At 47.5% G+C, this 25,653-nt stretch overlaps 1 protein-coding gene across 2 annotated transcripts in view; it reads right to left on the reverse strand.

Moving 5' to 3' along the window:
• The window catches only part of NKAIN4 (sodium/potassium transporting ATPase interacting 4), a 217,547-nt gene that overhangs the window by 14,422 nt on the left and 177,472 nt on the right, over window positions 1–25,653 (reverse strand). For both annotated transcript variants that reach the window (XM_058174290.1, XM_058174289.1), the window contains exon 5: window positions 7,176–7,236. In XM_058174290.1, the coding sequence (XP_058030273.1) occupies window positions 7,176–7,236 (61 nt within the window). The remainder of the gene's footprint in view (window positions 1–7,175; window positions 7,237–25,653) is intronic.

Consider the following 25,653-nt stretch of genomic DNA (forward strand, 5'->3'; position numbering starts at 1 on the left):
GTTAAAAAAATGCTTTTAAAAGTCAAAAAAACCAAAAAAACCCACACCTCTGACAATTGTGTGTCTTAGCTGGGCAGCGGGGGGGGGAGGGATTTTTGCTACCGGTTCTCCGAACCACCTGCTGCCATCGCTACCGAATCGGCCGATCCGGTCCGAACTGGGAACATTTCACCCTTGTTTTGGTCCCTTTGTGGAGTTGACGTTTTTGGTCTGGCCCATCCCGTGGGGCTGACGTCACCTGACCAGGTGCCTCTCTGTCTCTCCTGCTTCGTATCAAAGGACCAATTTTAAGGAATTGCCAAGAACAAAAGCACCACCAATTAGTTCTGGTCAGTGGAAGGCCATGTCCTTCCAGATCTTGAAATATCCGTGGTTTTCAAGGTATTAATTATTGGGGGACCGGGCACCTTGCAAGACGAGAGCAGAGGAAACGGTTTGAAATTAACTATGGATTTCTCGATAAATCATCGCCACATCATTGCTTTCCATTTGAAGTTATTGAGAAATACAGATTATTCCCCCCAACCGCCCTCCAAGAACTCTGCTGCCTTCTTCTCTTTTCAATTCTGCTTCCGGCCCCACGTCATCGTCCTTCCAAAATGCCGCCCCGTTTATTAAATGGACAAGTGAACAAGAGAGGAGATGAGACAGAGAAACAGATGAGAGTGGAAGTAAGAGAAAAGCTACTTACATTTTCTTCCTGTATCTATCTCTATTAATTTGGAGAAGGAGAACCCAAAAATGAGTTATGGTGCTGGGTAAATCTCAAATTGCCTGTTCTGACCCGGCTTCTAAACATGACAAACCCTCTTTAGTTAAATAAATGTTTCCTTCATTATGAGCGCCAGCAGCCCCAGCAAAAAGTCTCTCTCACACAGCAGACTAACAAGTCCGTCCGGCAGGGAGATGAAGATTTGTCTGTCACACCTATTCATCTCCACCCCATTTCCTTTTATCCCCAGAGCTAGGGTGGGGCTTTGCTAGCAGCAGTGGCTCTTCCATCCCAAGGACCGGCCCATAGATTTCCACAGCTCTCCTCTCCTCTGCTTTCTGCACATCCGCGCTTCAGGCACTGGACTCAGCTGTTCCTCTTCTTCTTCATCAGCCACCTCCAGACCTGGGGACTGCTGACTGTCCATCTGAGGGCTGACGGATGGCCGAGGCTCCGCCTGTCCCTCTCTGTTCTATCTCCTTCCCCACTTCGGAGCAACGAGCTGGCCTTCAGCCAGTGGATTCACGGCTCTTATCAGTCCTGGCAGAGAAATTGCAGCTGCCTGCCAAAGTTCAAACAGATGACTCACGTAGCAAGACTTTCAGCTCTCTTTGAAACGGTTCAGCTAATTTTTGCTTCCCGTGGAATGAGAGCAGTCCCAAAGCTCCTTATATATCCTGTGGGGTGGGGCTCCTGCCCCACCTTTCCCTTTGATGATGCCACCTCTCTAATCTTCTGAAGCACGGGTCGATCCAAGCTTGATTATTATTATTATCAGCTGGGTCTGAAGGCGTAGCCTGGGGAAGGGAGGAATCAGGAGATGACAGCCTCATTACGTCCTCTGACTGGTCTGGTTCTGGCTCCTGGAGCTGAGCCAAAGGAATCGGTGCTCCCGAGGTAAGCCTTACCGGCCCTTCCCCCTCACTCTCGGAGTCACTTTCGGGCATGGGGCCAGGTTCGGGGGCTGGAGTCACAACACTCTCTCTCTCTGCCAGCTCCATTCCCTCTTCCCCCTCGGAGCTCTCAGGTTGCCTTGACGCTGACCCTGACTCCCACCTCTCCTCCTCCTCCTCTGCATCAGCTGTTGGAGGGGCTGGCGGCCGACAGGCCACAACATTGCCTTTAGGGTTGCTTTTGAATGTTCATGAGGATACAGGTAATCCTCGACTTACAACCAAAACCGAGGCTGAGAAATGTCCGTTTGTTAAGCAAGACAGTGGTCGTTCGCTTTGTTCCGTTTTGCGACCTTCCTTGCCACGGTTATTAAATGAATCGCTGCAGTTGCGAAGCCAGCAACGTGGTTGTCAAGCGAATCTGGCTCCCCCTCTTGACTTAACTTGTCAGAAAGTCGCAAAAGGGGATCTCATACGACCCCGAGACACAACCGTCATAAATACGAGCCGGTTGCCCAAAACATCTAAATTTTGATCATGTGACCATGGGGATGCCGCAACGGTCGTAAAGCGTGAAAAATGGGCACAAGTCGCTTTTTTCCCCAGTGCCGTTGTAACTTTGAACGGTCACTAAATGATCTGTTGTAAGTCGAGGACTACCTGTACAGCAATGTTGGCAAACCTTTAGCATTCCCGCATGCCAGCCTGCATGCCGGAAGTGGCATGCGAAACCATCCCGCGAGGTATGCACGGCCCCGCTGTCCTTCGCGTGCGCGGGAGTGTTGTGGTCCGTCAGCAGCCTCCAGAGCTGGTAACGGAATCGGACAGCGATGAGGCTGAGGTGAGGCCAGGGCCATCGGGAAGTGAGGTGCGGACTCCAGAGCCTCCAGAGACTGATAGTAGTGAGGCAGAGGAACAGGAGGAGCCTGTTCCTAATGCACGAATGAGAAGAGCTGCCAGAAGGCAAGACCAGCTCAAGCAGAGAGGACGACTCAGGAGTACGGCCAAGAGATGATTGGCCCCTCCCATGAGGCTTAAAACAAGTCCAGCACCAGTGTTTCAGTTTGCCAGAAAACAACATTGTAGCTGCGTTCTTTGCTCCGTTCTCTGCTCTGACTTCTGGACATTTATCAGGAAGGTCCTTTGGCAGTTTGCCTAATAAGACTCAGGTCTGTGATAACCGAAGATTGTTTGTTTGGGAGGCCTTTGTTTTACTTTGAGCTGCACGATGGTGGGAATGGAGTAATTCCCAGCTGTTCGAATAAAGTTTATTTTATCGCGAACTGAGTTTGTTGGTACCTACTTGGGTCTGGGTCACAACAGGGAGTGGCAATACCCGGAAGAGCGGCAGTCCATCGCGCATACGCGAGCTGGCACCCAAACACCCGGATACCAGCATGGGAGCACGTCCGAAGAACAGCTGGCCATCGTGCATGCGCACGATGTCAACACGGAAGGTCGGGTGTCAGCCTGCACATGTGTGCCGGAACGCCACTCTTCCGAGGTCTGCCGCTCCCGCACACATGATGGCCAGCTGACCAGCAGGCGTTTGAGCATAGGAACGCGGAAGAGGAACCGGCAAGGCCGCGCATTTGTCGCGGGATGATTTCGTGTCCCACTTCCGGCATGCGTACCATAAGTTCGCCGACACTGCTGTACGGTAGAGTGTTTTTTCTATTTTAACGTTTCATTGTACGCCACCCAGAAATCCTGCTTTGGAATAGAATAGAATAGAATAGAATAGAATAGAATAGAATAGAATAGAATAGAATAGAATAGAATAGAATAGAATTTTATTGGCCAAGTGTGATTGGACACACAAGGAATTTGTCTTGGTGCATATGCTCTCAGTGTACATAAAAGAAAATGAGGGAGATGGTTGAGGGAGATGGTTGGTTCAAAAACGTGAAAAATAAATTTAAAAAGAAAAATAAAAGTTTGTGGTTTTTGTTTTCCCCAAAAGGTTTGTCTCCTCAGGTCCAGACACGAATGTCTGAGAAGTTGAGACATCGCCTTTCCAATTGGAAAACCTCTCTCCGACTGGCCGCTAAATCATTTTAGGCCCATGAAATTGCGATGCAATTTGCTTTCAGAGTTATTAGTATTTATCTTGGCTCAGGCCAGGTGAAAACAATGCAAGCAATTAATTGAAAGCCCTGGAAATCCAGAGGTCAGCTCGGCTGCAATTTGGATCAATAAAACCCCTCGGTCAAGAACACTTTTTGGGGGGTTTTTTTTAGGCCATTTTGAAAAGTAATTGACACACTATAAAACCCTAATCCCAGTTTTATAATATGCATTCTCTGATCTGCTGGAAGAAAATATTACCCACAGAGCAACTGAAGCTAATGCATCGTTTAGTGGAGGATTAGTGGTCTAATAGCATTATCTCCTGAGCCAGCCAATATACTTTGAGGCAGCAATCCCAGGGTCTCTGAGAAAGTGTCCCAGGCACAAAGTCCCCCCCCCCCGCCTCCGCTTCCAAGCTCAGAGAACAATTCCAAACTCAGATAGAAAAATCCAAACCAAGATTTCATGTTGGCTGACGTGGAATCTACTTCTGCTTAAGTACTGACATTCCTTCCTTTCTTCCTTCTTTCCTCCCTCTCATCTTCCTCCCTCCCTCCTTCCTCCCTCCCTTTCTATCTTCCTCCCTCCCTCCCTCCCTTTCCTCCCTTTCATTCTTTCTCCCTCCCTCTCATCTTCCTTCCTCTTTCCCTCCCTCCTTCCTCCTCCTCCTTCCTCCTTCCTTCCTTCCTTTTCCCTTTCTATCTTCCTCCCTCCCTCCCTCCCTCTCATCTTCCTTCCTCCCTCCCTTCCTTTCCTTTCTTCCTCTCTCCCTCCCTGTCTCTTCCTCCCTCCCTCCCTCTCCTTTTTCCTCCCTCCCTCTCATCTTCCTTCCTACCTTCCTTCCATTCTTTCCTTCTTTCCTCTCTCCCTCCCTGTCTCTTACTTCCTCTCTTCCTTCTTCCCTTTCTATCTTCCTCCCTCCCTCCCTCTCATCTTCCTTCCTACCTTCCTTCCATTCTTTCCTTCCTTCCTCTCTCCCTCTCTGTCTCTTACTTCCTCCCTATCTCCCTCCTTTTCTATCTCCCTCCCTCCCTCCCTCTCATCTTCCTTCCTTCCTACCTTCCTTCCTTTCCTTCCTTCCTCTTTCCCTCCCTGTCTCTCTCTCCCTCCCTCCTCTTCCTTCTCTCCCTCTCTCCCTCCCCCTCATCTTCCTCCCCTCTCCCTTCCCTTCTTCCCATCTTCCTTTCTTGATTCATTTTTATTATTTTCCTAATATATTCCAACATCAGATGGTTCTTTAATGCATCTTCAGATTGCTCTTCTTGCCTATGAATGTATTCTTTCTCCAGATTCAGCCTCCTACAGTTTCTCTACTAAATAAGGAAGGAAGGAAGGAAGGAAGGAAGGAAGGAAGGAAGGAAGGAAGGAAGGAAGGAAGGAAGGAAGGAAGGAAGGAAGGGGCCGTGGTGGCTCAGGCTGTAAGATAGCCTGTTATTAAAACACAGCTGCCTGCAATTACTGCAGGTTCTAGTCCCACCAGGCCCAAGGTTGACTCAGCCTTCCATCCTTTATAAGGTAGGTAAAATGAGGACCCAGATTGTTGGCTTTGTAAATATACAAATAGAATGAGACTATATACAAATAGAATGAGACTATTGCTTTACACACGGTAAGCCGCCCTGAGTCTTCGGAGAAGGGCAGGATATAAATGTAAATAAAATTAAAAAAATTAAAAAAAAAGGAAGGAAGGAAGGAAGGAAGGAAGGAGCAAAAGGCTGCATTTTGGTAGTTTAAATCCAACATTGACTATTAATGATCATGTTAAAAACAGTGTTTGGTGATCACTTGCAGATCACTCTGCATAAAATCAGGGAATTCTTTGAAGAGTTTTTGTGAAAAAGAGGGAAGAAAAAGCTTGAACTTCACCCTGATTTCTTCCTTTCACCCTCTTTCATTTTTTTGCTTTGGTTACCAGATTACAGTATATGATAAAGTGTACTGAAGACTTAAACCATGACCTACAAGATGACACCTAAAAGCCATTCTGCTAAACAAGCACATTTTCTGCAAATAATTGCCCCCCCGCCCCGTACGATGTATTTTGCAGATTATCCCACCAATGGATGCCTTTCTGTAAATATTTTAATTAGAGAACAACTTGTCCCAAACCGTGCTTTTTACAAAAGGCAACCGGGCTTCGTTTTTCCTTGAAGATGTTTTGCTTCTCCTCCAAGAAGCTTCTTTGGTTCTGACTGAACGGTGGAGGATAGAAGGAGTACTACTCCTTGCAGTCATCTGATTGTTAGTCCAGTTCAGGGGTGAAATCCAGCAGGTTCTGACAGGTTCTGGAGAACCGGTAGTGGAAATTTTAAACAGTTTGGAGAACCGGTAGCAGAATATTTGAGTAGTTCAGAGAACCGGCAAATACCCCCTCTGGCTGGCCCCAGAGTGGGGTGGGAATGGAGATTTTGCAGTATCCTTCCCCTGGAATGGGGTGAGAATGGAGATTTTGCAGTATCCTTCCCCTGCCAGGCCAACCAAGCCATGCCCACCAAGCCACACAATCGGTAGTAAAAAAAAATGGATTTCACCACTGGTCCAGTTGCCTTTTGAAAAAGCATCTTTTGGGATCATCGTAACATGGATGACTGGAGAATCTCCATAGACATAGAGAACAACTGGATTCTAAAAACATTGTTTCAGTTCATATATATATGAACATATATGTATGTCTTTGGTTGTTCGGGTTTTTCCCCGCGTAAAATTGGAAGTGTCTTGGCGACGTTTCGACGAAGTCTCATTCGTCATCTTCAGGCTTCAGCTTCGTGCTTCTGGGAGCAGAAGCACGAAGCTGAAGCCTGAAGATGACGAATGAGACTTCGTCGAAACGTCGCCAAGACACTTCCAATTTTACGCGGGAGAAAACCCGAATAACCAAAGACCTACATACGAACACCCGTGAAGTTTTCACGGGTGTTTGTATGTAGGTCTTTGGTTATTTGGGGTTTTTCTCCTAGAAGCACTAAGCTGTAAACACCTAGCCTGGTGATGACGAATGGGATTTCATCGAAACGTCGCCAAGACACTTCCAATTTTACGCGGGAGAAAACCCGAATAACCAAAGACCTACACACACACACACTCACACACACACATATGTTTTCTGAGGTTTTCATGGGTGTTTGTATGTAGGTCTTTGGTTGTTCGGGTTTTCTCCCGTGTAAAATTAGAAGCTGAAGCCTGAAGATGACGAATGAGACTTCGTCGAAACGTCGCCAAGACACTTCCAATCTTACACGGGAGAAAACCTGAACAACCAAAGACCTACACACACACACACACACACACACATACACACACACACACACACACACACACATATATATATATATCTGGACACGTAACATTGCCTTCAAATATCCGTTGAACCAATTTGTTCCCCATTGCTAACGATAACTGTTCTCGTGTACTGACATCTCCAGCTACAGTCCACTAAACATTAAAAAGAAAGCCATTTGATCAATAGACACCGACTGCAGTCTGGGCCGGCAAATACTCACAACTGTCTTCTTCTTCTGTAAAGACACTGACAACGTAACAGGCGTACACGAATCCCACCAGCTGGAAAAGAAACAGAGACAGACATGATTAATCCCTCTTGCAAACCACCACCAAGTGTGATTTCTTTAAAACACAAACAAGACCAGGGGTCTCCAACCTTGGTCCCTTTAAGTCTTGTGGACTTCAACTCCCAGAGTTCCTCAGCCAGCTTTGCTGGCTGAGGGACTCTGGGAGTTGAAGTCCACAAGGCTTAAAGGGACCAAGGTTGGAGACCCCTGAACTAGGCGACTTAGTTTCTCTCCGAAGACAGCTTGTGGTTGAGCTGTTTCTTCTAAGACGGTTTGTTACTGAACTGTTTCTTCTTCTTTGAGTACGTCTTTGTTGTTGCTCAGTCGGTGAGTTGCGTCCGACTCGTCGTGACCTCATGGACCACAGCACGCCACGCCACGCGTCCTCCACTGTCTCTCATTGTCTTGATGACACCATCTAACCAGTGGTGGGTGTCAAATTTTTTTACTACCGGTTCTGTGGGCGTGGCTTGGTGGGCGTGGCAGGGGAAGGGTACTGCAAAATCCCCATTTCCTCCCAATCATCTGGGACTCAAGAGGTAGAGAATAGATAGGGTGGGGCCAGTTAGAATTTTACTACTGGTTCTGTGGGTGTGGCTTGGTGGGTGTGGTATGGCTTGGTGGGTGTGGCATGGATTGGTGGGCGTGGTTTGGTGGGCATGGCAGGGGAAGGTTACTGCAAAATCCCCATTTCCTCCCAATCATCTGGGATTCGCGAGGCAGAGAATAGATGGCCAGTTACAGGTGGTATTTACCGGATCTCTGAACTACTCAAAATTTCCGTTGCTGGTTCTCCAGAGCTGGTCAGAATGTGCTGAAACCCACCTCTGCATCTAACCATCTTAACCTCTGCTGTCCCTTTCTCCTTTTCCCTTCCATCTTTCTGTTGTGGTCTGCCAGCAGCCTGCGGAGCTGGCAGCAGAGTCAGACAGTGAGGAGGCTGGGGTGGAGAATGGGTCAGTCCTGGAGTCAGTGGAAGGCCCGGAAAAGGGCTCTGCGTCGGAGACAGAGATGGGGCCAGGGCCATCTGGGAACGATGTGCAGACTCTGGAGCTTCCAGAGGCAGAGAGCAGAGAGGCAGAGGAACAGGAGAAGCCTGTTCCTAGTGCACATATGCAAAGAGCTGCCAGAAGGCAAGAGCAGCTGAAGCAAAAAGGACAACTCAGGAGTAAGGCCAGGAGATGATTGGCCACTCCCATAAGGCTTAAAAGAGCAGCAATGAGCCGTTGGGTTCTTTGCGGAAAAGCAACGTCGTTTCCATTGCTTCTTGTAAGCATCTCTTGAGCTTTGTGAGGGTTTTGCCAAGAAAAGCCTTTGGCAGGTTGCCAAAAGACAACAAAGGTTGGTGATAAGACTGAAGGACTATTTGTTTTGGACTAAGCTGAAAATGAATTAATTCCCAGCTGTTCTAATAAAATAAGTTTGTTCAAGGCCGAATTGTGTTTGGTAATCACTACTTGGGCCTTGGTCACAAGACTTTCCCTATACTGACCACACCTCCAGCCCTGATTAAATTTCAGTTTAACAACATAAACTTTGGGCTCAGTTGTGGTCATAAGCCAAGGATTATCCACATCCAGGTTTCTGAAGTGGGTAGCGATTGTGCTCCCCTAGCAGATCCTGTGATCTTTCACTTCTTGTAGCTTTGGAAAGCCATCCTGGGAGAGAAATGAGGGTGGGAGCTAATATAATTAGGATTCTCATTTCTAACTGAAACTGCTACAGAAAAATTTCTGCCCTGAGCAGATTTTATTTTCATATTTTATTTTTACCTGTCCTCCTCGACTTACAACCACAACTGAGCCCAATGTTTCTGTTGTTAATGAGACAGGGCTTAATAATAATAATAATAATAATAATAAATAATAATAATAATATTTTAATTTATAGATCGCCCTTCTCCCGAAGGACTCAGGGCGGTGAACAGCCAGTTAAAATACAGAAAAACAGACAATATTAAAACAACCCTTAAAAAACTCATTCAATTGGCCAAGACTAAAACACAATTACCCCCTATAAATTATTAAAAATTTAAAACCCCAATTTTCATTTCATTTCATTTCATTTATTAAATTTTTATACCGCCCTTCTCCCGAAGGACTCAGGGCGGTGTACAGGCAAATAAAAACAAACAAGACACTATATATAAAATATAAAATTAAAAAACTTATTATAATTTGCCTAAAAATTTAAAAATCTATAAAAACTAAAACCCCGTTTAAAATTAATAAAAACTATAAAATCCATAAAAAATTAACCCAGCCCCGCGCGAATAAAAAGATGTGTCTTCAGTTCGCGGCGAAAGGTCGAAGGTCAGGTATTTGGCGTAAACCGGGAAGCTCGTTCCAGAGTGTGGAGCCCCACAGAGAAGGACCTTCCTGGGGCCGCCAGCCGACATTGCTTGGCGGGCGGCACCCTGAGAAGTCCCTCTCTGTGAGGCGTGCAGGTCGGTGGGAGGCATATGGTAACAGTAGGCGGTCCCGTAAGTACCCAGGCCCTAAGCCATGGGCGCTTTAAAGGTCATAACCAAAACCTTAAAGTGCACCCGAAAGCCACAGGAAGCCAGTGCAGTCTGCGCAGGAGAGGTGTTACATGGGAGGTGCGACACTCCCTCTATCACCCGCAGCTGCATTCTGGACTAGCTGAAGCCTTGAGTGCACCTCAAGGGAGCCCCATGTAGAGAGCATTACAATAATCCAAGCGAGAGGTAGCAGTGCGTGAGTGACTGTGCACAAGGCATCCCGATCAAGGAAGGCGCAACTGCCGAACCAGGCGAACCTGGTGGAAGGCCCCCTGGAGACGGCCGTCAGATGATCTTCAAGCGACAGCCGCTCATCCAGGAGGACCCTAAGTTGCGCACCCTATCCTTTGGGGCCAATAACTCGCCTCAACAGTCAGCTGCAGCTGCAGCTGACTGAATCGAGATGCCGGCATCCACAGCCACTCCGTCTTGGAGGAATTGAGCTTGAGCCTGTTTCTCCCCATCCAGACCCGTACGGCTTCCAAACACCGGGACAGCACTTCAACAACTTCATTGGGGTGACCTGGGGTGGAGAAGTACAGCTGAGTGTCATCAGCGTACTGATGGTACTTCACCCCAAAGCCACTAATGATCTCACCCAACGGCTTCATGTAGATGTTGAACAGAAGGGGCGAGAGAATCGACCCCTGCGGCACCCCACAAGTGAGGGCCCTCGCGGTCGACCTCTGCCCTCCTGTCAACACCGTCTGCGACCGGTCGGAGAGATAGGAGGAGAACCACCGATAAACGGTGCCTCCCACTCCCAATCCCCCCAGCCGGCGCAGCAAGATACCATGGTCGATGGTATCAAAAGCCGCTGAGAGGTCTAATAGGACCAGGGCAGAGGAATAACCCTGTCCCTGGCCCTCCAGAGATCATCCACCAATGCGACCAAAGCTGTCTCCGTGCTGTAACCGGGTCGGAAGCCGGACTGGAACGGGTCTAGATAGACGGATTCTTCCAGGTATTGGGGTAGCTGACGCGCCACAGCACTCTCTACAACCTTCGCAACGAAGCGAAGGTTGGAGACTGGCCGATAATTTCCCAAAATAGCCGGGTCCAAAGAGGGCTTCTTAAGGAGGGGTCTCACCACCGCCTCTTTCAAGGCGGCAGGGAAAACCCCTTCCAACAAAGAAGCATTTATAATCCTCTGGAGCCAGCCTCGTGTCACCTCCTGAGTGGCCAGCACCAGCCAGGAAGGACACGGATCCAATAAACATGTAGTGGCGGAGCCTCCCAACAACCTGTCCACGTCCTCGGAGCCCCAGGGTCAAATTCATCCCAAACAGACTCAACAAGACGTGCCTCCTCTCCCTCGCTTGGATCATCCCAATTTCGGTCCAGACCATCCCGGAGCTGAGCGATTTTGTCATATAGATAACCATTAAACTCCTCGGCACGTCCCTGTAACGGGTCATCCCGCACCTCCTGATGAAGGAGGCAGGTCACCGAAACAGGGCGGCCGGGCGGTTATCTGCCGGCGCAATGAGGGTGGAGGCGAGGAACGCCTCGCCTCCCTCATTGCCACTAGGTAGGTCCTAGAATAGACCTAACTAGTGTCCGATCAGCTTCGGAATGACTGGACCTCCAAGTGCTCTCTAGGCGTCTTCTCCGCGTTTCATCTCTCTCAGCCTCGGAGAACCAAGGGGCCAGGCGAGATCTGCGCCGGGTCAGAGGCGCAAAGGCACGACACGGTCCAAGGCCCCAGCGCGGCCTGTTCCCAGGCCGCAACTAGTTCCTCAGTCGTGCCGTGGGCCAGATCCTCAGGAATGGCCCAAGCTCCGTCAGGAACCTCTCAGGGTCCATCAGGCGCCTGGGACGGAACCAGCGTGTAGGTTCCGTCTCCCTGCGATGGTGGGTGGCGGTTCGAAGTCCAGGCGAAGGAGAAAATGATCTGTCCATGACATTGGTTCTGTTACTAAATCGTCTAGTATCAGATCATTTAGCCACTGACCAGAGATATAAATCAGATCCAGCGTGCCTCCCCATGTGCGTGGGGCCATCATTTACTCGAATCAGGTCCAAGGCCGTCATGGAAGCCTGGAACTCCCGAGCTGCAGTCGATGATAAGCCAGCTGATGGCAAGTTGAAATCCCCCATAACTATCAGTCTGGGGGTCTCAACTGCCACAGTGGCAAATAACTCCAGCAGCTCGGGCAGGGCTGTGGTCACGCAGCAAGGAGCCAGGTACGTGATCAACAAGCCCAACTGATTCCTATGGCCCCACCTCACATAAAGGGATTCACAGCCGGCAATCTGAGGAACAGTGGCCTCCCTCGGCTCTAGATCTTCCTTAATGACAACCGCCACCCCTCCACCCCTACCCTGGGCCCTCGGCTGATGGAATGCTCGGAAACCTGGGGGGCACAGTTCGACGAGGGGAACCCCCCCCTCTGGCCCCAACCAGGTCTCCGTAATGCCCATAAGGTCCGCGGACTCCCCCTGAATAAGATCACAAATCAAGGGGGCTTTATTTGCCACGGACCGGGCATTACATAACATCAACCGAAAATCCAGGCTCTGAGGATCATGGCCGCCTGAGGAACGGGTAGGGACTAAGGGGCCGGAGCACGTGATCGTTTTCAGACATCGAGCACGTGCTCCCCACACTCGATATGGCCCCCCCCCTCCGCCATATCTGCCTCTCCCACTTACCGTACAGATTGAACCACCCTCTAGTCCTGGAACGAACCCCTCCCCCCCTGCCTTCAGACCAGATGTAATAGTGCCGCGAACTGGTACCGGGGCTGGATCCCTCCCCGACGGGTTCTCCCCCACACCCGTCTTATCCCTCCCCCCCTTTAAAAAACCCTTATTTAAAAATCTATTTAAAAAACCCCATACATTCTTCTTAGCAGCATGCCACCTCTCTGGGTCCCAAAACCCTTCGTTGAGGTAGGCCCTCGATAACTTGGAGGGCCATTCCTGCGAGGCGGGGGAACCTCGCAGTCGAAGGAGGTCAATAGGCGAGTATCTCATGGAGAAGAAATAATAAAAGGCAGAAAAAGGGGGTCCATCCCTAACCGATGTAGGCATCACAATCCTTCAAATGACCCGGTCAAGACACGCTGTAAGTTGTTAAAAATTTAGAAAGGTCACTCTCGCCAAGCTGTTAATGGTGATAAAAATGTGGCCCAAAAAGCCACCAGCGTGCTTAACGCGGCCGAAGATGACGCAGCAGAAGAGGGTTAGCGCGGCCAAAACCAAGGCCGTCATCGATGTCGTCGATGGAAATCGTGGCCGATAGCGGGCCACTACCATACCTCCACTGCAATTAAAGTTCGCAGGCCGCGGCCAGGAACAGGCTGGGGGGGCCGACCGATGTCCAGGTGGATTAGAAGTCCGAACTCATACCGCCGCTGATGGTAGCCGCGGCGCAGGCTGGGGGTCGGCCACTGTCCAAGGCCGATTGAGAACACCGAACGCGCTCCTCCCCTGATGGTAGCCATGGCGCAGGCTGAGGGGTCGGCCGATGTCCAAGGCCGATAGGAAGTCCGGAATCAGCTGATGGTGATCGCGGCATGGACGCCGCCGATGGGTGGGCCTCAGGCGCAGGCTGAGGGGTCGGCCGATGTCCAAGGCCGATAGGAAGTCCGGAATCAACTGATGGTAGTCGCGCACGAACGCCACAGGTGGGTGGGCCTCAGGCCACACCAGGCCGGCAGGCCCCCCCCCCCATGGCCCATCCCCGAACCTGGCCGCCGTATCCGCTGCCTGTCCACGGCTCCGTTCTCGGCAACCGAGGGTCTTCCAAAGCCCGAAGGCCTCTCCCTCGGTTGCCGACATGCTGCTCTCCCGGAGCCAGCTGCTCTCCCGGAGCCGGAACCAGGCCGGAACACCCCCCCATCGCCTGAAAATGGCCGCCGCCATCCGCTGCTCGTCCGCGGCTCCGTTCTCAGCAACCGAGGGGCTTCCAAAGCCCAAAGACCTCTCCCTCGGTTGCCGACATGCTATTCTCCCGGAGCCAGCGTTCCAAGCAGCCCGGCGGTCGGCAGAAGCAACGCCTCGGCCAGGGAATGCCCCGCTTGCCCTCTCCACGAAATCAGGTCGCCGCCATTTCGCGCAGATTAAAATTTTTAAAAAATCAAGCCAGTCCAGATAGACGAAACAAATAGGTTTTAAGTTCGTGGCGAAAGATCCTAAGGTCAGACAATTGTCAAAGTCCAGGGGGAAGCTCGTTCCACAGGGTAGGAGCCCCCACAGAGAAGGCCCTCCCTCTGGGGGCCGCCAGTCGACATTGTTTGGCTGACGGCACCCTAAGGAGTCCCTCTCTGTGAGAACGCACCGGTCGCTGGGAGATTGAAGCCAGCAGAAGACGGTCCCATAAATATCCCGGTCCTAAGCCATGGAGCGCTTTAAAGGTCGTCACCAAAACCTTGAAGCGCACCCGGAAGACCACAGGTAGCCAGTGCAGTCTGCGCAGGATAGGTGTTACATGGGAGCTACGTACTGCTCCCTCAATAACCCGCGCAGCTGCATTCTGGACTAACTGGAGTCTCCGAGTGCTCTTCAAGGGGAGCCCCATGTAGAGAGCATTGCAGTAGTCCAGGCGAGATGTAACGAGAGCATGAGTGACCGTGCATAGGGCATCCCGGTCCGGGGAGCCTCCCCACCCTCCTCTCCTCAGCCCCTCCCATCTCCTGCTATCTGAGCCAGAGTCTGATAATGAAGAGGAACGGCCTGGCATACCTCCAGCCCCCAGCCCTGGCACCATGCCCGGACAGAATGAGCAAACAAACCTCCCTCCTACAGCGTGTGAGCACGAAGCCAGCCACGTGCTAGAATTGCCGGCAGCAGATCAAGAGGACGAAAAGACACAGTGGACGGATCCCCGCTTCCGGAGAATGGAGAGGCAACGTCAGCAAAAGGAAGGGAGGGGCAGGCCTGGATAAGTGCTGAGTCATGGAGCCACACCCCATGGCCTATATAAAAGACCAGCTTGAGTCAAGCAATTTGAGTCAAGCAAAGTCTCATCTGGGTTGCTGAAGTCACACCTTGGATTCCTGCCTGCCCTGAGAACTGTGACAGGAATTTGGCAAAGCTGCAGAGGCTTTGTGGCCACGCTTGATACAGACTTCCCAGACCCGGCCGTTGGAGGGGGAGTGGGACACGACAGAGTTTTAGTCCCATTTTACGACCTTTCTTGCCACCGTCATTAAGTGAATCACTGCAGGTGTTAAGTGAGTAACACGGTGGTTAAGGGAGTTCAGCTTCCCCATTGACTTGACTCATCAGAAGGTCGTAAAAGTGGATCGCCTGACCCCAGGACACTCCAACGGTCATAAATATGAACCATCTGAATTTTGAATACATGACCACGGGGATGCTACAATGGTCGTAAGTGTGAAAACAAGGTCATAACTCACTTTTTTCAGTGATGTGGTAATTTCGAATGGTCACTAAATGAACTGTCGCATGTCAAGGACTATCTGTAATGATTTTCTCGCCTCTTCCAACCACCTGAGTGTCCATCAGGAAGTATGCTGCTCTCCCTCATGTTTTCAACTCTGAATTCAACACTAGAAAACCTATAAGTGTTCTGACCCAGGCCCCAGTAGGTGGTAGGAAACTCAGTCAGTGTAAAAACAAATAAACTTTATTTGAACAGCTGAAAATTACTCCATTCTCAGCGCAATTCAACTAAATTAAAGCAAATTCCTCCCAACACAAATTCCTCAGTCCTATCACCAACCTTGGTCCAATTAGGCAAACTGCCAAAGGCCTTTCTTGGCAAAAGTTCAGAAGACACCGATACAAAATAAATGCAAGAAGACGAAGCTATCAACGTTGTTTTCCGGCAAAGCCCAAATGCCGTTGCTGGTCTGTTTTAAGCCTTATGGGGGGGCCAATCATCTCTTGGCCCTACTCCCGAGTCCTCCTCTTTGCTTGAGCTGCTCTTGCCTTCTGGCAGCTCTTCTCATGCGTGCATTAAGAACAGGTTCCTCCTGTTCCTCTGCCTCACTACTGTCAGCCTCCGGAGACTCTGGAGTCCGCACCTCATTCCCCGATGGCCCTGGCCCCACCTCTGCTTCCGATGCAGAGCCCTAATCTGGGCCTTCCCCAAACTCCAGGACTGGCCTATGCTCTTCCTCAGCCTCATCGCTATCCGACTCCATTGCCAGCTCCGCAGGTTGCTGGTGGACCACAAAAATCGGGTGCATTAGCTTCCTTTTCCTTCTCTCTCTCTCTCTCTTTTGCAAAAAATGTTTTAAAAAATTATCCAACTTCTTTCCAGGAAGGACTCCACAGCATTCCATTAGTTCCCCCTTGCAATCCTCATTACCTTGTCTTTTCCGTGCCTAGGTGATGTATGTTTCTCCTTTATTAAAAATGAATGACTCCATTTTCAAGAGTTCTCTCGTCCATCATACTGTCCTCCTGCGGTGTGAGTAATCGTGAAGCTTCTAATTCTTAATTAAAGTGGATTGAGTGCACCGTGGAAATAAATAATAAGGGATAAAGGTAGCCTTTAAAAAAAATAATAAGTTAGCCTTCTGCTGAAAGATTGGGGCCAGGCACATTGGGACGGAGATTCTTTTCAGGTAAGCAATGCACAGCATTCCAGAGACCAGGATGATGGGCTTTGAAAAAGCTACAGCTGGAATGCTCGGCTGATCTTTTGCACATCTGTACTTTTGAGTACTAAAGTAACATCAAGATTTATTTATTTATTTATTTATTTGTCAATCATATATAAGATAACAGGTAAAAGTTTAGACATAATTTGGATACATGAAAAGAGTAAGTAAAAAAGGAATATTAGGACAGGGATGGTAGCCACGCAGATGCACTTATGCACGCCCCTTAAAGGCCTCTTAGGAACGGGGTGAGGTCAACAGTAGACAGTTTAAACTTAAAGTTTTGAGGGTTTGGGGATGAAAACACAGAGTCAGGTAGTGCATACCAGGCATTGACCACTCTGTTACTGAAGTCTTATTTTCTGCAATCGAGTTTGGAGCGGTTTACCTTGAGTTTGTATCTATTATTGACCTCACCCCATTCCTAAGAGGACCATAAGGGGCGTGCATAAGCGCACAAACGTGCCTACTGTTCCTGTCCTATTGTTTTTTTCTTCTTCTTCCTATATATATGCTTATACCTCCTTATATTTACTCATATATGTGTTTATATACTATATAATCTTTTTGTATGATACTTACATATATTGTTGTGACAAAATAAATAAATAAATAAATAAATAAATAAATTTGCTCATGTACTGTTTTGGTTGAAGCTGAAGTAGTCTTTGACAGGCAGGACATTGTGGTAGATAATTTTATGTACTATGCTTAGCATCTGGCCTTCTCAATTCCTGGCAGATAGATGGGGAAGAAATGGAGGTAGTGACAGATTTTATTTTCCTGGGCTCCAAGATCACCGCAGATGGGGACTGCAGCCAAGAAATTAAAAGACGCTTGCTCCTGGGGAGGAAAGCTATGGCAAATCTAGACAGCGTACTAAAAAGCAGAGACATCACCCTGCCAACAAAAGTGCGTATAGTCAAGGCTATGGTTTTCCCAGTTGCAGTGGGTGTCTGTGAAGGTTGGACCATAAGAAAGGTTGAGCGCCAAAGAATGGAGGCCTTTGAACTCTGGTGCTGGAGAAGACTCCTGAGAGTCCCTTGGACTGCAAGGCGAACAAACAAATCAGTCCTAGAGGAGATCAACCCTGACTGCTCTTTAGAAGGCCAGATCCTGAAGATGAAACTGAAATACTTTGGCCACCTAATGAGAAGGAAGGACTCACTGGAGAAGAGCCTAATGCTGAGAAAGATTGAGGGCAAAAGAAGAATGGGACGATAGAAAACAAGGTGGCTGGATGGAGTCACTGAAGCAGTAGGCATGATTTTAAACGGACTCCAGAGGATGGTAGAGGACAGGAAGGCCTGGAGGAACGTTGTCCATGGGGTCGCGATGGACTTCGCAACTAACAACAACAACAACATGCTTAGGCAGTGGTGGGATTCAAGTAATTTAACAACTGGTTCTCTGCCCTAATGATTTCTTCCAATAACCAGTTTACCAAACTGCTCAGAAAGTTAACAACCGGTTCTCCTGAAGTGGTGCGAACTGGCTGAATCCCACTACTGTGCTTAGGTCAGACTGAAGGCAGCATAGTTCTAAGTTGTCTAAGCCCAAAATTTGGAGTCTGGTGGCATAAGGGATTTTATTGCGAGTAGAGGAGTGGAGGACTCTTCTTGTGAAATATCTCTGGACTCTCTCGATTGTATTTGTGTCCGATATGCAGTGCGGGTTCCAGACAGATGAACTGTATTCAAAAATTGGTCTAGCAAATGTTTTGTATGCTCTAGTTAGTAGTACAATATTAACAGAGAAGAAGCTACGCAAGATTAGGTTTACAACCCTTAGTACCTTTTTGGCGATGTTGTTACAGTGGACTCCTGGCACTTAGATCTTTAGAAATTATAAATTATATTATAAATGTTATAAAGATTTAGAAATCTTTATAACACAAAGAGATAAAGTGTATGGTGAACGGTGGCGGGAACTGGCTATGTCTCGTCCAATGCAAAGAAGGATTAGGGGTGACATGATAACAGTCTTCCAATATTTGAGGGGCTGCCACAAAGAGAAGGTTGGTTACCACCTTTAAAGCGCTCCATGGCTTAGGACCCGGTTACTTACGGGACCACCTACTGCCACCGTTTGCCTCCCACCGACCCGTGCGCTCTCACAGAGAGGGACTCCTTAGGGTGCCGTCAGCCAAGCAATGTCGGCTGGCGGCCCCCAAGTGAAGGGCCTTCTCTGTGGGGGCTCCTACCCTATGGAACAAGCTTCCCCCTGGACTTCGCCAACTTCCGGACCTTCGGACGTTTTGCCGCGAGCTTAAGACTTATTTATTTACCCGTGCGGGACTGGCATAGAACTTTTTAGTTGTTTTTAGGGGTTTAAATTTTTAAATTAGGTTTTTGGATTTTAAAGGTATTTAAAATTCGGGCTAAATTTAATAAGTTTTTTAATTGATATTTTATTGTATGTATTTGACTGTTGTTTTATTCTGCCTGTTCACTGCCCTGAGTCTTCGGGAGAAGGGCAGTATACAAATTAAAATATTATTATTATTATTATTATTAAGAGGAGGTTCACCTATTCTCCAAAGTACCTGAGGCCAAGACAAGAATAACAGGTGATCATTACAGAAAGATCCAGCCTGGAAGTAAGAAGAAATGTCCTGACAGTGAGAACAATTAAAGCAGTGGATGGAAACTAATCAAGGAGAGAAGCAATCTAGAACTAAGGAGGAATTTCCTGACAGTTAGAACAATTAATCAGTGGAACAACTTGCCTGCAGAAGTTGTGAATGCTCCAACACTGGAAGTTTTTTAAAAAGATGTTGGATAACCATTTGTCTGAAGTGGTGTAGGGTTTCCTGCCTAGGCAGGGAGTTGGACTACAACAGGGGTCTCCAACCTTGGTCCCTTTAAGACTTGTAGACTTCAACTCCCAGAGTTCCTCAGCCAGCTTTGCTGGCTGAGGGACTCTGGGAGTTGAAGTCTACAAGTCCACAAGTCTTAAAGGGACCAAGGTTGGAGACCCCTGAACTAGAAGATCTCCAAGGTCCTTTCCAATTCTGTTATTCTATTTCTATTTTACAGTGGGGAAAAAATAGGACTAAGATTAAACATAAAAAGCTAAATTAAGGACAACAGGAATAGCAACCAGCCTTCCGATTCTCAATCTAGATATCGAAGTGGCAGGTAGCTTTTAAGGAAGAATCCTCAACCATGAAGGCATAAGCCAGCAGGAAACACAGCACCGACTAGCACCGCTATAGAGGAGCCATGAAGACCTTAAAAAAGGCATTCAGATGTTGTAAGGAGGGTAGATTTACAAAGAACAAAATCATGTAGGCAACTGTTCTGTCCTCCCTCACCTCCGTCCGAATGATGGCTTAATTAGCCGTCACTATCAGCTCTGGTAGCAGAATAGCCAGCGTCTGCCAAGAGCCTCCGTTATCTTCCACGATGCTGGTGAGTCACCCAGAAACAAACTTCAGCTCTTAATCAGTGGATTTGCTGTTAGAAAGAGACACACCAGCTCTTGCTGCCTTTTATATCCTGTGGGATGTGGCTCCATGACTCAGCACTTCCTAGGCCTGCCCCACCCTTGCTTCTGTTGTTCCCTCCTCTCCTGCCTACGAAACCAAGCCTGATTGCCGTCAGCTGGGTCTGCAGGCGTGGCCTGGGGGGGGGGAAGAGTCAGGGGATGGAGGCCTCGTTATCTCTTCCACCTGGCCTGTTTCTGGCTCCTGGAGCTGAGCCAGGCAAGCCGGTGCTCCCGGGGTAAGTCCTGAAGGCCCTTCCCCCTCACTGTCCAAGTCACTTTCTGGCAGGAGGCCTGGCTCGGGGGGCACAGACACAACAGGCAACATTGCAATCTCCGCCACAGTCAACGGAAGTAAAAGTTGGACTTTGAAGAAGCAGAAAAAAAGTATTGATGCTTTTGAACTGTGGCGATGGAGAAGACTCCTAAAAGTGTCTTTAGGAGAAGACGCCTAACAATGCCATGGACCAGGGGTCTCCCACCTTGGCAACTTTAAGACTTGTGGACTTCAACTCCCAGAATTCCTCAGTCAGCAAAGCTGGCTGTGGAATTCTGGAAGTTGAAGTCCACAAGCCTTAAAGTTGCCAAGGTGGGAGACCCCGCCATGGATAGCTGAGAAAACACACAGATGGACACCAATAGAATACAGTAGTCCTTGACTTACAACAGTTCGTTTAGCGACTGTTCAAAGTTACGACGACACTGATGTTGTTACCTAGTTTGTTATGAAATGTCTGCAAGAAAACCACCAAGCTCAGAGAGCACCAAGGACCCAACAGTCCTCCTCCTCCTCTTCCTCTTCTCTTCCTTTTCCCCCTCCTCCTCCTCCTCCCTCCCTCCCTTCCTCCCTCCCTCTCTCCCTACCTTCTAGCACTGATGATATTACCTAGTTTGGTAATGAAACGTCTGCAAGTAAACCACCAAGCTCAGAAAGGACCAAGGACCCCACAAACGGATCCTAGAACAAATCAATTGACGGATGAGAAGAAGAGGATGACCAGATACAAGGTCAAGGGGTTCAATTACAATATCCATGGGTGCGCCCTTGGAAGATCTGAATGGAGACAGATTGTTCCAAAATAAAGAATCTAGGTATCTATGTAAGTGTCAATGCTAACTTTGTGTCTCATAATGAACTCTTCCTCAGACTTCTATACTCCACAAGAAGGTCTTGAGGAAACCTCTTTTGCTCTCGTCACTCATCATACAAGAAGCATTTAGCGTCTACAGAAAAAAACAAGGTGGGAAGGGAATGAATTGGATTTTGACAACTAGTTATAAAAGCTAAGAGAGAGGACTTCCAGAATGGGGAATTGTTGTTTCCAGGACTGAGAAAGATTTGGAAGGTGGTGGTGCCGAAAACCAACAGCAAACACTTTGATTATCAGTGAAGAAATCCTCCATTCGCTGGATGGAGGAAGGTTGTTACAAAGAAAGTAAGATTCTGTTAGAATAGAATACAATAGAATTTTTTATTGGCCAAGTGTGATTGGACACACAAGGAATTTGTCTTGGTGCATATGCTCTCAGTGTACATAAAAGAAAAGATACGTTCATCAAGGTACGACATTTACAACACAATTGATGGTCAATATATCAATATAAATCATAAGGATTGCCAGCAACAAGTTATAGTCATACAGTCATAAGTGGAAAGAGATTGGTGATGGGAACGATGAGAAGATTAATAGTAGTGCAGATTCAGTAAATAATTTGACAGTGTTGATGGAATTATTTGTTTAGCAGAGTGATGGCCTTCAGGAAAAAACTGTTCTTGTGTCTAGTTGTTCTGGTGTGCAGTGCTCTATAGCGTCGTTTTGAGGGTAGGGGTTGAAACAGTTTATGTCCTGGATGTGAGGGATCTGTAAATATTTTCACGGCCCTCTTCTTGATTCGTGCAGTATACAGGTCCTCAATGGAAGGCAGGTTGGTAGCAATAGTTTTTTCTGCAGTTCTAATTATCCCCTGAAGTCTGTGTTTTTCTTGTTGGGTTGCAGAACCGAACCAGACAGTTATAGAGGTGCAAATGACAGACTCAATAATTCCTCTGTAGAATTATAATTATAATTATAATTATTATTATTATTAATTATTATTATAGTATTATTATAAACAACCTTAAGAAAAATAGTTTAAAACTTTTCTATAGAGCTGATTTCCAGGTCAGGTTTATCTCGTGGGGATAACAAAACCTGATTAAGCCTAAATTCGCTCTAAATATCGAGCTGTGCTTCAGGTTTGTAGGGGAAATACCACTTGTCTATGATTTGATGGAAGGGTTGCTCTCCATGGTGCTGAACCCAAGCCCTCTCATCTGCTACTTGGCTTTTGCACAAGTCCTGCTCCTCTTGGCTGAACTGCCCTGTCTGTCTGTCTGTCAGCCATCAACAGGCACATAGATATAAACAACAGCTACACATCATTCAAAAGAGACAATCAAAAAAGTCAAAAAGGAAACCAGAGACCAAAACACTTCCTCACCAGCAATCAACACCAGTGGTGAAATCCATTTTTTTTTTACTACCGGTTCTGTGGGTGTGGCTTGGTGGGCGTGGCAGGGGAAGGATACTGCACAATCTCCATTCCCTTCCCACTCCAGGGGAAGGATACTGCAAAATCTCCATTCCCACCCCACTCATAATAATCTCATAACAGAGTTGGAAGGGACCTTGAAGGTCTTCTAGTCCAACCCCCTGCCCAGGCAGGAAACCCTACACCAATTCAGACAAATGGCTATCCAACATTTTCTTAAAAATTTCCAGTGTTGGAGCATTCACAACTTCTGCAGGCAAGTTGTTCCACTTATTGATTGTTCTCACTGTCAGGAAATTTCTCCTTAGTTCTAAGTTGCTTCTCTCCTTGATTAGTTTCCACCCATTGCTTCTTGTTCTACCCTCAGGTGCTTTGGAGAATAGCTTGGCTCCCTCTTCTTTGTGGCAACCCCTGAGATATTGGAACACTGCTATCATGTCTCCCCTAGTCCTTCTTTTCATTAAACTAGACAGACCGAGTTCCTGCAACCGTTCTCCATATGTTTTAGCCTCCAGTTCCCTAAGCATCTTTGTTGCTCTTCTCTGCACTCTTTCCAGAATCTCAACATCTTTTTTACATCGTGGCGACCAAAACTGAACGCAATATTCCAAGTGTGGCCTTACCAAGGTATTATAAAGTGGTATTAACACTTCACGTGATCTTGAAGGGGAAGATTCTAGGGGAAGATACTGCAAAATCTCCATTTCCTCCCCACTCCTAGGGGAAGGATACTGCAAAATCTCCATTCCCACCCCACTCCAGGGGAAGGATACTGCAAAATCTCCATTCTCTTCCCACTCCAGGGGAAGGATACTGCAAAATTTCCATTCCCTCCCCACTCTGGGGCCAGCCAAAAGTGGTATTTGCCAATTCTCCGAACTTCTCAAAATTTCCGCTACCAGTTCTCCAGAACCTGTCAGAACCTGCTGGATTTCATCCCTGATCAACACCCAAGTAGAGATTAATAACAAGATGAATACCCAACGAACAATCAAGAAGTAAACAATACCTCAGTCAAGGAACTACTAACAGTAGTATATAATCAGAGAGCAAACCATGCGCCCTTCTACTGCTGCTGATGTTACCCACTGCGGTAATGAAACGTCTGCAAGAAAACAACTAAGCTCAGAGAACATCAAAAACCCCACAGTCCTGTCTGTGCTATTACTCATGAGCAGGTGAGGGTGTCCCTCTTTGACCAGAACTAAAGCAAGATCCACCAGCTATTTGAGATGTCTCTACAACTTTTTAAGCAGCAGATGGCGAGATGCAGCTACTGGCAGACATATCCTCCCTGAATTTATTCAACCATGACACTTAACTGGCTTGAGTGGGTGATAAGGATACCTATATAAATTACATAATAAACTGCCTGTGTAAGAGTCTGATCTGGAAACACCAGAGTAGTATTATAGTATTATACAATAGTATTATTTTTAGTACAGGTAGTCCTTGACTTACCACAGTTTGTACAGTGACCGTTTGAAGTTACAATGGCACTGAAAAAGTGACTTATGACCATTTTCACACTTACGACCATTGCAGCATCCCCGTGGTCACGTGATTTACATTCAGATGCTTGATAACTGACTCATATTTATGACAGTTGCAGTGTCCCGGGGTCATGTGATCCCCTTTTACGACCTTCTGACAAGCAAAGTCAAGGGAGATGCCAGATTGACTTAAAAGCCATGTTACTAAGGGAACTGCAGCGTTTCTCTTAACAACGGTGGCGAGAAAGGTCACAAAATGGAGCAAAACCACAGTCTCACTGCCTTAGCAACAAAAATATTGGGCTCCATCATTGTTGTGCCTCGTCCTCATGCCTCTAGCCCCCAGCCCTGGCCCCATGCCCGGACAGAATGTCAGGAATGAACAAACAAACCTCACTCCTACAGCGTGTGAGCAGGGAGCCAACCACGTGCTGGAATTACCGGCAGCAGATCCAGCGGAAGAGAATTCACAGTGGATGGATCCCCACTTCCAGAGATCTGAGGGGCGACGTCAGCAGAAGGAAGGGAGGGGCAGGCCTGGATAAGTGCTGAGTCATAGAGCCACACCCCACAGCCTATATAAAGGATCAGTTTGAGTCAAGCAACTTTGAGTCAAGCAAAGTCTCCTTTAGTTTGCTGAAGTTACAACTTGGATTCCTGCCTGCCCTGAGAAATCTGAAAGGAATTTGGCAAAGCTGCAGAGGCTTCGTGGCCAAGCTTGATACGGACTTCCTAGACCCGGTCGTCGGAGGGGGAGGGGGACACGACAATCATGGTGGTCATAATTTGAAAACGACCTGTCTTAGTTTAATTTAGTATAATAATGTACCATGTGCTTTTTTGGCATCTTCTTTATATCCTTTATTTAATAAATATTTACTTAGGTTGACAATGGAGCAAGTAAGTTGGCTCTTTTTATTGTGACACTGATAAAAATATGTGATTTCACTTACGTGGTTTGTGGGCCAAAAATGTAACACTGTCTTTAAGCTATTGAGAAAGAAGGGCAGTGAAATTCAATTGGTAATCAGCAAGCTAGATTTAGCTGGTTGCTTTCCAGTTTGGGGGAGGGGGAGGTGGGATTGCAAATCTGGTGGACACCTGTTTACTTTGAGATTTCAAGCAATTAAGGGCTATTTAGAAGCCATGACAGCAAAAGGGAGTCATAAATGATAAATGTGAACAGCTGCTGCAGGAATATCATCCTCTATGGTACCAGTGACATTGCTATCAAGCCATCCATCCATCCAGCAAAATATTTCCAATGGAAATTTTACTTGCATCTTTTTTAACAGTGTCCTTCTGCACCTATCGTGCTCCAACAGGGTTCAAATATTTTGGTCTGTCTGTCTATCTATCTATCTGTCTAGCTAGCTATCATCTATGGTCTTTATCTTTCTCTCTCTATCGTCTATCTGTCATCTATCGATCTGTCTGTCTATCATCTATTATCTGTCATCTATCAGTCTGAGTCTGTCTATATCTATCTGTCTGTCTGTCTGTCTCATCTATAGTCTGTATCTCTCTCTTTCTCTCTCTCCCTCTGTCATTTATTGGTCTATATCTATCTGTCTGTCTGTCTGTCTATCATCCATCTATCTATCTATCTATCTATCTATCTATCTATCTATCTATCTATCTATCTATCTCATCTATCAGTTTGTATCTCTCTCTCTCCCCCTCCCTCCCTCTGTCATTTATTGGTCTGTCTGTCTGTCTGTCTGTCTGTCTATCTGTCCTGTCCTATCTATCTATCTATCTATCTATCTGCCTATGTGTCTGTCTGTCTGTCTGTCTGT

Source organism: Ahaetulla prasina, chromosome 3 (assembly GCF_028640845.1).
Source record: "Ahaetulla prasina isolate Xishuangbanna chromosome 3, ASM2864084v1, whole genome shotgun sequence".
NCBI classification, from domain to species: domain Eukaryota; kingdom Metazoa; phylum Chordata; class Lepidosauria; order Squamata; family Colubridae; genus Ahaetulla; species Ahaetulla prasina.